Genomic DNA, 10985 nt, shown 5'->3' with positions numbered 1-10985 from the left:
GGGACTAGGCAAGTAGGTAATGTGAAAGACCTCCGCCTGAGACCCTGGTGAGCCACTGCTGGTCTGAGTAGACAGTACTGAGTTTGATGGATCACGGGTCTGATTCAGTGTAAGGCAGCTTTATGTGTTCAACCTGGTGATTACATGGACAGGTTTGCATGCACACATTTATATATACACATTGAGAGCCAGTGTAGTGTATAGAGTGTCAGACTAGGCTCTCCCTACTCTTCCATGAAAACTCACTGGGTGACCTTGGGCCAGTCACAAACTCTCAGCCTAACCTACCTCACATGGTTGTTGTGTGGATAAAATGCAGTAGAGAATGATGTAAGCTTCTTTGGGTCTCTGTTTGAGAGAAAGGTGAGGTGAAAATGAAGTAAATAAATTATAACCAGCACCCTAGTGCTTACACAAACACACACAGACATTGGTTCTTGTAGGTTATCTTGTAGGTTATCCTGCCTGTGTAACCGTGGTCTTGGTATTTTCTTTCCAAGACCACAGTTACACAGCCCAGATAACCTACAAGAACCAATGAACTCTGACCGTGAAAGCCTTCGACAATATTTTTTACACACAGACATATATACACATATATGTATGCCTACATATGCCCAGCTAAGTTGCTGTTTACAGCGTGTCTGATGGGCAGAGATTGTAAAAAGGATGTCTTGAAGAGCTCTTAGCTTTCTTTGAGCAGCGGGCCAACTCTATTACACATCTGTCCTTATCCTGTTTTTGTAATGAGTACAAAGTAACGTTCTTTTTTTCTGCAGGTTAACAGTTTCGTTCCATCTGAACACTTGAAGTGAAAGCGAGTGGTCAGCTTCCATTTCCCTGAGGAGAGAGGGAGTGGATTTGTTGATAAGGACGCTCTTGTACTGCATGTTTCACCACCCAACCAGTGTTTTAGCTTTGAACTCATCTAGATCTCAGTCCAGCACAGCAGAAATAGAGAGGAGGAGAAGAAACAGTTCTTTGCCATGAGTCGTTACAGCTTCTCCAACCTTCTGGACTGGATGTATGGTGGAGTGGACCCAAGCTTTGAAGGTAACGGGGGTTCCGAGTGCGCTGCCTTTCTCCCATGGCAACAGCGTCTTTTGGAGAGCCTGATTTTTCTAAGTGTGGGAGTTCTGGAAATCGTGATCTCACTGCAAAGGATTAAACGATTCCATTCCAAGGAAGTGGGAAATCTGCTGGCTCAGTCTCGGAACAAGGAGGAAAGCTTGGGGAAAAACCTCTTGCTGGTGTCCCTTTGCCTCACTTTTGGATTGGAACTGGGGTTCAAGTTTGCTTCCAAGACTGTCATCTACTTGATGAATCCCTGCCATGTGGTCACTATGTTGCAGGTAAGGAATATTACAGCAGGTTATATCATCACCTAAACCAAGCTTTCGGTTCACTTTCTCCATCTGTACTGGAAATACCTGCTGTAAAGGTCCAGATAAAGAACTCATAGTCATTCACATTGACACCAGAACAGGAGCTGATTTATTGTGATAAAAAACTCTTCATAGTAGTGTGCATTCCTTGATTTTTGCTTTGTGAAACATCTGAATTTCTAAAAAGAGAATTAGGGATGGCTCACACAATAAAAAAGACTCCGAGTCCTAACAATGTACCGATTTTTTTACTTATTTATTTATTGCAAACATTTGTAAGCCCATCTTTTTCCTTGAGAAGTGGGAGTTAAGGTGGGTAACAGTGAAGAGCCATGTAAAACACACACAAGTGTAAAATACCAAATCATTAAAACTGGTTTCCAACAAAACCCTTCTAAATGACATCTGTAAGGGTTCCCAGCTTCTAATAACCAAATGGTCTACAGATGCTGTCAGGATTCTGAAGGCTATCTCAGATTGTTCTGACTTGCAGTCCTTATGAAATTGCAGGAGAAATAGGGCCTTTCTGATTTCTTCTGCAGGACTTTTCTATAGGGCTGGAGTTGCTACAGAGGATGCCTTGGAGCCTATAGCAATAGAATGCATCCTTGCAGGGTATGGGATAACTAGTAGATGCTGAGTAAAGTTGCTACATGGGCTCATGTCAGGAGAGAGATTGTACTGCTGGTTCACCATCTTGCAACTTAAACCACTGCATCATCATGTACCTGCTGAAAGCAACAACTGCTTCATAAGTTTAAGTCAAAGGTGCAGGGTTGTTTGCACTTACTGGGGAAGGGGCCAGATAGATCTACAGTTATGACATCATTGCTCCAAGTCCTGGCTCCACTACACTCCTGCTTTTGGGGTGAGGCAAGGGAACTGCTGCGCTCAACAAAAATGGTGTGGTGTCATTTGGCATGTGTGTGGGAGTTTGCTGGCCCCTGATCTAGACAACTGTCCCCCTTGGGAATGAGGTCTTTTCAGTGACTGATAAAATTTTTGGTTGGCAATCAAGGCCAGATGAAATTTGTAGGTACCTGTTTGCTGTAGAATTTGATGGTTTGACCCATGCATGTTAAAGAGGGCATGTTACGATGTTTAAAGCCTGTGTACTTCCTTAAGCGTTTCTTAAACCATCTCGTAACCCAGCCTGAAATAATGAAAGCAGGCTGATTGGATCTGCCTGTCTGTTTTGGTGCCAAATTTCAAGCTGTAAAATTATTTTAGGACTGAATATTGGGTATGTTGTTTCAGAATTTAGCTCTGATTAGTCAGCAGCACTTCTGTCAGCTGTCTATTTAGATTCCTAACTAAGAATTTGTGAGATGGAATTCATGGCAATACAATGCTTATTTGGGTGAACCAAAGTTCATAATCTAGTATATATGTTTTTGAGTTGGATTGAGCTATTACTTGGGCTGAATATTTAAAAATGGACAAAGCATAAAAACATGTTGGGGGGAGGAAGATGTTTGTGAGAGGGGGCATAAATACTTTTTGGTATCATACTTCATCCTAAGAAGGCTTCCTCCAACTTAAGTGGCTCTTCTTTTAGAGGAAGAGCCGCTTAAATTGGGGGAAGTCTCTATAGACTGGAGGAAAGCATCATTTTGCTTGGTGGAGTGGTATGATACAGCCCCCTAGCAGTTTCTGTTTTAGGTTGGTGACAGGAGAAATGGCTAAGTTAGAACTGGGTTGTACCCAACAGTCTCAAGTTACAAATGTGTGCTGGGATGAAGAAACAAATGTCAAAATATAAGATACCGCTGGAAATACAAAACCCAGCAGTTAGTTCTCTGTAGGCAGTGAAATATGCTGTGCTGGGACTGGGATTTTGGCAAGGTTATGTTGGCTACTTTTGCAAATTGCAGCTAGGGTTGAAAAGATTTCCATTTATTACTTATCCTTTTATCCTGACCTTCTTCCACAGCGTTCAGGGTGGTGTACGTGGTTTGCTTCTTCTCCTGTTTATCCCCACATTGCCCTGTGATTAGGAAAGAGAGCAACTAGCTCAAGATCATCCATTAAGTTTCATGGCAGAGGGAAGAGATTGAACTCTTTCTGTTATAGTCCAACTCCACACTGGCTCTTTAGATGTATACTTAACTATTCAAATATTCACTTGCCTTCAGGCAACCAGGCAGGTGAAATTCTGTAAACCATTTCTTATTTAAGATCATTTGTGCAAATGATTAATGCCGCTATACAAGTAAAGCTACGGAGGCCCAGGGAAAAAAAGAGAAAATGGGTGTTTTTGTTTGTTTTCCCAGAAGCACATGTTTTACAGTGTGAGCAATCATAATAATGCTTTACTGAATGTAAGTCCCATTTAATAGACCTTCTTAGGATTGCTTTGAATGTCTTTGAGGACCTATTTGCGGGCTCATAGAAATTTTCAGAAAGCCTCTAATACATCCAATAGAGCAAATGTCTGTCTATTCCTGTCATTATGATGGATAGGCATTAGTCTGTCTTTAGTTTCTGTGGCTTTTCATATGAGGTATAATGGTAGTCTGCTGAATAATCTGCCCATTTGATTAAGTTTACTGCGTTCAATTTTGGGCATCGCAATTTAAGAAAGATGTAGACAAGCTGGAACGTGTTCAGAGGAGGACAGCAAAGATGGTGAGGGGTCTGGAGACCAAGTCCTATAAGGAAAGGTTGAAGGAGCTGGGTATGTTTAGCCTGAAGAGGAAAAGACTGAGAGGTGATATGATAGGGCAAGGGTAGAAGGGCAAGGGTACTACAAGTACTTGTTTTCTGTTGCCCCAGAAGGTCGGACCAGAACCAACGGGTTGAAATTAAATCAAAAGACTTTCCGTCTAGACATTAGGAAGAATTTTCTAACAGTTAGAGCGGTTCCTCAGTGGAACAGGCTTCCTAGGGAGGTGGTAAGCTCTCTTTCCGTGGAGGTTTTTAAGAAGAGGTTAGATGGCCATCTGTCAGCAATGCTGATTCTAGGACCTTAAACAGATGATGAGAGGGAGGGCATCTTGGCCATCTTCTGGGCATGGAGTAGGGGCCACTGGGGGTTTAGGGGGGGAGGTAGTTTGGAATTTCCTGCATTGTGCAGGGGGTTGGACTAGATGACCCTGGTGGTCCCTTCCAGCTCTATGATTCTATGTTGAATGGCTTGACTGTAACGTGAGCTGAACATGGATTTAAGTAGAAAAGGTATGTTTAGGGACTTTCCTGTTCTCTTTCCCAAAGCAGCTACTGTGGCACTGGTACAGAGAATATTATGTGTAAAGCAGCAGACATGGGTGTAAATTTGTAATTTATTTGCTCCTAGTCAAGTTGCTGAACAGAGCTAGGTGGATTTTCCTGTTGGGGAGTGCTCATCAAGGTGTAACCATAGATAGGGTTCCCAATGGCCTGGAGAAAAAATGCCCTGGCTTAATGGGATGTTACAGTACTTCCAAGGTGGTGTTATTTACTTTCATGCCATGAGAAGCTTCAGCTGCCCATTTCCACACATTAAGCCTCTGTTAGAAGGGCAAGACATTTTTCTGCAGGTTTTGGCAACCCTAACCACAAGGGCAAAGTTTTGCTCTGCCAATGGAAACCCATATTCAGGGTTACGGTAGTCTTTCAAACAAGTCTGTGAAGGCTGCCCACATGTTCATATACTAAACTTTTGTGCTCATAAGAGCAGAGAATGAAAGCAAGAATATGCTAAATATTATGAAATGGTGACTGCCCGACATAGGAATTAAAAAACTGTCTTCCAGTTACCGAATTTTCTCGCTCTAGGTAAGAAGGGCGTCTTCAGTCTGGGTTATTTTCCTTTATTTGCTAGGGAAGGCAGGAATCAACAAAAATTGTAGGCCTTCCGGTTCTCTAGGGGAAATGACCCCCTCCCTTCGGAACGCCTCAGTTTTTGTTTCCTGCCTTTGTCAGGGAAGCAGGTTGCCGGCGGTTCTCCCCCGTTTTTTCTCAATTTGGGGTGGAAATTCTTTCCCTAATTCTACCTTTCCTTCCCCCTTACCTCCGTGTCTTTTCCCCCAGTTGTCTTGTCTTCGGGCGCCAGGGGGGGGTTCGGATTAATTTTTCCCCGCCCCCCAAAAAATATGGTGGATAGCCACCAGGTCGAATTCATTTCGTCCGTATATTTGGACCCGGGCCTCCTGGTTGCGGCGGATCAGAACCGCGGGGACTCCTCTAAGTCCCAAAAAGGCCCCGATCCAAAAAGGAAAAGGAAACTAAACTCAACGGAGAAAGGGGATAAGAAGTTTCCCTCTTCAGGAAAATGAAAGAAGACCGGCGAGGCTGCTAGCCAACCGCCGCACATGCCCGCTGCCACATCTGTGGCGGAGAGGGTTAAATTAGGCGCGGCTGCTAGCCGGATGCCTGCCGAGGCTGCTAGCCCGGCGACAAGGACTCCGCAGGCCGCCGAGTGCTCCGCGGGCCCATCAGGCATGGAGAGACCCCTACTGGCCGCCACGGCTGCTAGCCACGTTCCCCCAAGCGGCGAAGGAGCTCCAGGCCCCTCATCGGCGGCACAACCGGCTTCTACCGGTAACGTACAGACGCTCGCGGAGGTTTTGGAGTCGGGGGGGATGGCTGCCTTAAGAGCAGAGCTCATGGAGCTCCTAAGAAACGTCTTTGTAGACGGCCTATAAGCGGCTCAGCGGACCCCCACCCCCTCAATTAGAGACCCAGAGGACTACCAGGATCCTTTAAAGCACTGGTTCCCAACCAGGGGTCCGTGGACCCCCAGGGGTCCGCGAGAACTAAATTAAGGCCCGCGAAACAAAGTTATAAACCCATAATAAATTAATATTTTCAATTAAAAGTTCTCTATTATAAAATATATATATTCAAATATTATTCTAAGTTTAATGTTTAACTAACAGTTATGATTAAAGTTTATTTTCAAATTCTCTGAATTTTTATTTTGAACCTTGGGGTCCCTGAACCGAACAAAAAAGTCCTAGTGGTCCCTGGTCAAAAAAAGGTTGGGAACCACTGCTTTAGAGGGATCTAGCACCCAGCACATACAGGCTGTGCCTAGGGGTGAGAAGTCTGTCTCTAGCAAATCATCTCACCAACCCAGGGGGTCGGTAGTAATGCAAGCCCAATCCTCTCCAGACTCTTCTGACGATGAGAACGGAGAAGAGGACGATTCCTCCACAGAGGAGGACCTACCTAAGCCAGAGGAGAAACAGCTTAGACTTTTCCCTCAGGAGGATTTCCCCTCCCTCTTGATTTAGACTCTAGAGGCCTTGGATTTATCAGAACCGCAGGACCCACAAGCTCCAGACAAGCTTAAGGGTTCCAAGGAATTTTTCCACAAGCATGCCAACCCCGCTCGGGTCATACCAGTCCCAGACTATTTCACTTCTCTCATTACTGCTGAATGGGAAAAACCATTAGCAGGCAGACAGACCCCGGCCATAGCAAAGAAGTTTTATGACTTAGCCCCTGCCATGGCCCAATTACTTCAACCACCGATAGTGGAAGCACCTGTGTGTGCGTTACACTCCAATGATGTTGTGGCCAGAGACGGTAAGGGGTCTGTCAGAGATCCTCTAGACAGGAAAGCTGAGATCTCTCTCAAGAGAACACACGAAGCCTCTGCTCTAGCTGTCAGCGCTTCGGTCACTTCAGCGTTAGTGTCCAGAGCAGCGATTGTATGGACACGCAAACTTCAACAGATCATTCCCAAAGGAAATAAGAAGGCCCAGGAGGGAGTGTCCAGAATCCTAAAAGCGGTCACGTTCTTGGCCGACTCTTCGTTAGACACTCTCTCTTTTTCAGCCAGAGCCATTGCCACCCAGTTAGCAACTAGAGCCCTTTGGCTTTGGCCTTGGCAGGTGGACCACCATTCCAAGGCTGACCTAATGGGATTCCCATATCAGGGAAACAGACTCTTTGGCGATCAACTAGACCCTATTTTAGTTGAAACAAGGGACAAGAAAAAGGCACTCCCCAAGAGCTACAAGCGGGATCAAAGAACTTACTCGCATTCCTTTCGTTCCTCCCATACACTCCAGAGATTTCGGGGCGATCAACGAAAAGGTTCCTGGAACTCCTTCAGGGGTTCCTTTCGGAGGGGAGGCCGTTATTCCAGATCCCCATGTTCTACACATCCCTCCGACAGGACTGGGTACGGACCTCAAAAACCCAAACAATGACGCCATGATCGGCCCTGTGGGGGCCGCCTCTCCCGCTTTGCGGAGACTTGGCAGCCATCACATGCGGATCACTGGGTATCCTCCATCATCGCTCAAGATACCTACTCGAGTTTCGCAGAACCCCACCTTCAAGATTCATCTCCAAAATGCATCTAGGCAAAGAAAAATTGCTCTGCACAAGGGAAGCTATCCAACATCTTTTAGACATCCAGGCCATAGAACCCGTCGAGTTCTCAGAGCGCTCCTTGGGGGTTTATTCCGTGTTTTTCACGGTTCCAAAGAAAAATAGGGACTGGAGAGCCATCCTGAATCTCAAGTGGGTGAACAATTTTGTCATCTACAGGAGATTCAGGATGGAAACTCAGAAGTCCATCTCGGAGACCTTAACACCTCGAGCCTTCCTTACCTCTGTGGACCTCACCGAAGTGTATCTCCACGTCCCCATCCACCCGAACCACAGGAAGTTCCCTCGCTTCTCCTGCCAGGAGGACCATTATCAGTTTCGGGCCCTACCTTTCGGTCTAACTTCCGCTCCGAGGGTCTTCACCAAGATATTGGTGACCCTCATGGTAGAAGCCCGCAAACAGGGAGTCCAGGTACACCTGTACCTGGACGACATCCTCATATGTTCTCCTTCTCAGGAACTCAGTTGGATTCACACCAACATTGTGATCAAGATTCTACAGGACCATGGCTTCCTGATCAATTGGGACAAAAGTCAGCTGGTCCCTTCTCAGAGGCTGACTCATCTCGGCGTAGTCATAGACACTACAACCAACTCCCTCATCCTCACGAACGACAAGGTGGAATCCATCTCGTCATTAGCCAAACAGGTGGCTTCTGCCCAGACATCTCGACTCATGACGCTTGCCAAGCTCCAGGGACACATGGTATCGTGCATCCCGTCGATACCATGGGCTCGCTTCAGGGCAAGGCCTTTACAGTGGTTCCTTCAACCGTTCCAGAAGGACATTGCCAAGAAACGAAACAAATTGCTGAAACTCTCGGACGCTGCCCGAGCGAGCCTGACCTGGTGGATGGTCCCATCCAACCTATCTCGGGGCCTTCAATACATCCATGGAACACCTACTCAGTTGTTCACGGACGCAAGTCTAATGGGATGGGGAGCAACTCTCCAAGACCAACCAGCGCAGGGAGTCTGGGATCTCAACCAGCAGAAGAAGAGCATCAACTTCCTAGAGATTACTGCTGTATGGAATGCCCTTCTGCACTTCGGTCCCCAGTTACAGGGGTCTAATCTCCTCATCAGAACAGACAACATTGCCGCCAAGGCCCATATAAACAAATAGGGAGGATCCAGGTCGTCGTCACTCCACAAGCAAGCCTCCAAGATACTGGAGTGGGCCGAGATCCATCTAGCCTCGATATCAGCAAAGCACATCAGAGGGGTACAGAACGTCCAGGCCGATTGGCTCAGCAGACAACACCTCGACGAAGCCGAGTGGGCTCTACACCCAGAGGTGTTCAATCAGATGGTCAACAGGTTCGGCGTCCCACAAGTAGGCCTTTTCGCGACTCCAGCCAACTCCCAGCTCAAAAGGTTCTATTCCAGATACCACCAGGCCGGAGCGGAAGGGACAGATGCTCTCCTGTCCCCGTGGCCAAGCGGACTGCTCTATGCATTCCCACCTCTACCTCTCATCCCCAGGGTGCTCAGGCGCATTCGGAGCCTTCAAACCACGGTATTGTTGATAGCTCCGGACTGGCCAAGGAGACCTTGGTATCCGGTATTACAACAGCTATCCATTCAGCCTCCCTGGCGACTTCCAGTCAGGCAGGACCTTCTGCTCCAAGGACCAATTTGCCACCCGGATCCCGGGTGATATCGACTAACCGTTTGGCACTTGAGAGGCGAGGCCTCATAGATCAGGGGTACAGTTCCGACATCGTAGATACCATCTTAGCCAGCAGAAGACCGGCCACACAAAGGATATACAGAGCTACCTGGAAGGTGTTCGCCACTTGGTGTCACTGCAACTCTAAGAATCCACTAAAACCGAGAGTAGCTGACATCTTATCCTTCCTTAAAGACGGACAAAAACTCGGTCTTAAAGTCTCCACACTACGACGACAATTGGCGCATTTACATCAGAAAAACCCAACATATTAGAAAGTCAGAGCGTCTCTTCATTACCTTGACGGCGCCCAATAAGGGAGGCGCCATGTCTCGGGCAGCTATTTGTAGTACCATAAAGGCCTGTATTTCCCATGCCTATAAGACTTCTGGAGTGAGAACTCCACCCGGCATCACCGCACACTCGGTCAGGAGTGCGGCCACCACTGTGGCATTTAGACACAGGGTTTCGTTGGAACAAATATGTAATGCTGCTGCTTGGTCCTCCTTGTCAACGTTTACCAGACACTACAAAGTGGACTCTTTTTCCAGAGAGGCATCCGCCTTTGGTCTGGGAGTTCTTCAGACTGTACAGGAGACCTAATTCCCACCCAAATTCACAAATAGCTCTGGTAAGTCCCAGACTGAAGACGCCCTTCTTACCTAGAGCGAGAAAGAGCCTTGGTTTCACTTACCGTGAAGGCTTCTTCTGCTCGTAGGTAAGAAGGGCGTCTTCCCCTCCCTAGTTATAAGTTAAAAAAAAGAAAAGAAGGAGGTAGCAACCGCTATGGGAGGGTGTTTTATGTAAGACGTGTTTTTTCCATGTTAACATTGAATGATTGTTTTTTGTTACCAGTTGTTTTTTCGTCCCCGTGTTTCTCGTCTATTAGGGGAAAGAATAGTTTGTTAAATTATAGGGATTATTAGTTATTGGCATTTTTAAGCTTTTCAACTACTGAGGGGTTCCGAAGGGAGGGGGTCATTTCCCCTAGAGAACCGGAAGGCCTACAATTTTTGTTGATTCCTGCCTTCCCTAGCAAATAAAGGAAAATAACCCAGACTGAAGACGCCCTTCTTACCTACGAGCAGAAGAAGCCTTCACGGTAAGTGAAACCAAGGTTCTTTTCGCTCCATAAGATGCACTTTTTTCTTCTTCAAAAGTGGGGGGAAATGTCTGTGTCTTATGGAGTGAATGCCGGCTGGTGTGTGCACTTCGGGACAGCGCGAGCCAGCGTTCCTCGCCCCGACGGCCAGCTGGGAGGCAGGCGGGGCAGCACAGAGCGAGCCGGCGCACGCACCCAGCCGGCTCTGTGCGCCCCGCCCGCCTCCCAGCTGGCCGTCGGGGTGGGGAACGCCAGCTTGCGCCGTCCGGACGCACACGCGCCCAGCCGGCTCTGTGCGCCCCACCAGCTGGGAGGCGGGCGGGGTGCACAGAGCCAGCTGGGCGCGTGCGCGTCGGGACGGCACGAGCCGGCGTTCCCCACGCCGACAGCCAGCTAAGAGGCGGGCGGGGCCGCACAGAGCCGGCTGGGTGCGTGCGCCGGCTCGCTCTGTGCGGCCCTGCCCGCCTCCCAGCTGGCTGTTGGGGCGGGGAATGCCGGCTCA

General features: G+C 47.7%; 1 protein-coding gene across 2 annotated transcripts in view; it reads left to right on the top strand.

The window, feature by feature from the left end:
• The first annotated feature begins 834 nt into the window (after positions 1-834).
• Positions 835-10985, top strand: part of TMEM164 (transmembrane protein 164) — a 54358-nt gene continuing 44207 nt past the window's right edge. Inside the window, exon 1 of one of the 2 annotated variants that reach the window (XM_056859353.1) lies at positions 835-1352. In XM_056859353.1, coding sequence (XP_056715331.1) covers positions 987-1352 — 366 coding nt within the window. In that variant the 5' untranslated portion in view covers positions 835-986. The remainder of the gene's footprint in view (positions 1353-10985) is intronic. The other variant, XM_056859354.1, reaches the window with a different exon arrangement.

This window comes from Euleptes europaea, chromosome 13 (genome assembly GCF_029931775.1).
Source record: "Euleptes europaea isolate rEulEur1 chromosome 13, rEulEur1.hap1, whole genome shotgun sequence".
Lineage (NCBI taxonomy): Eukaryota > Metazoa > Chordata > Lepidosauria > Squamata > Sphaerodactylidae > Euleptes > Euleptes europaea.
The sequence above is the reverse complement of the archived record's forward strand: the minus strand, read 5'-3'. Positions and strand labels throughout refer to the sequence as shown.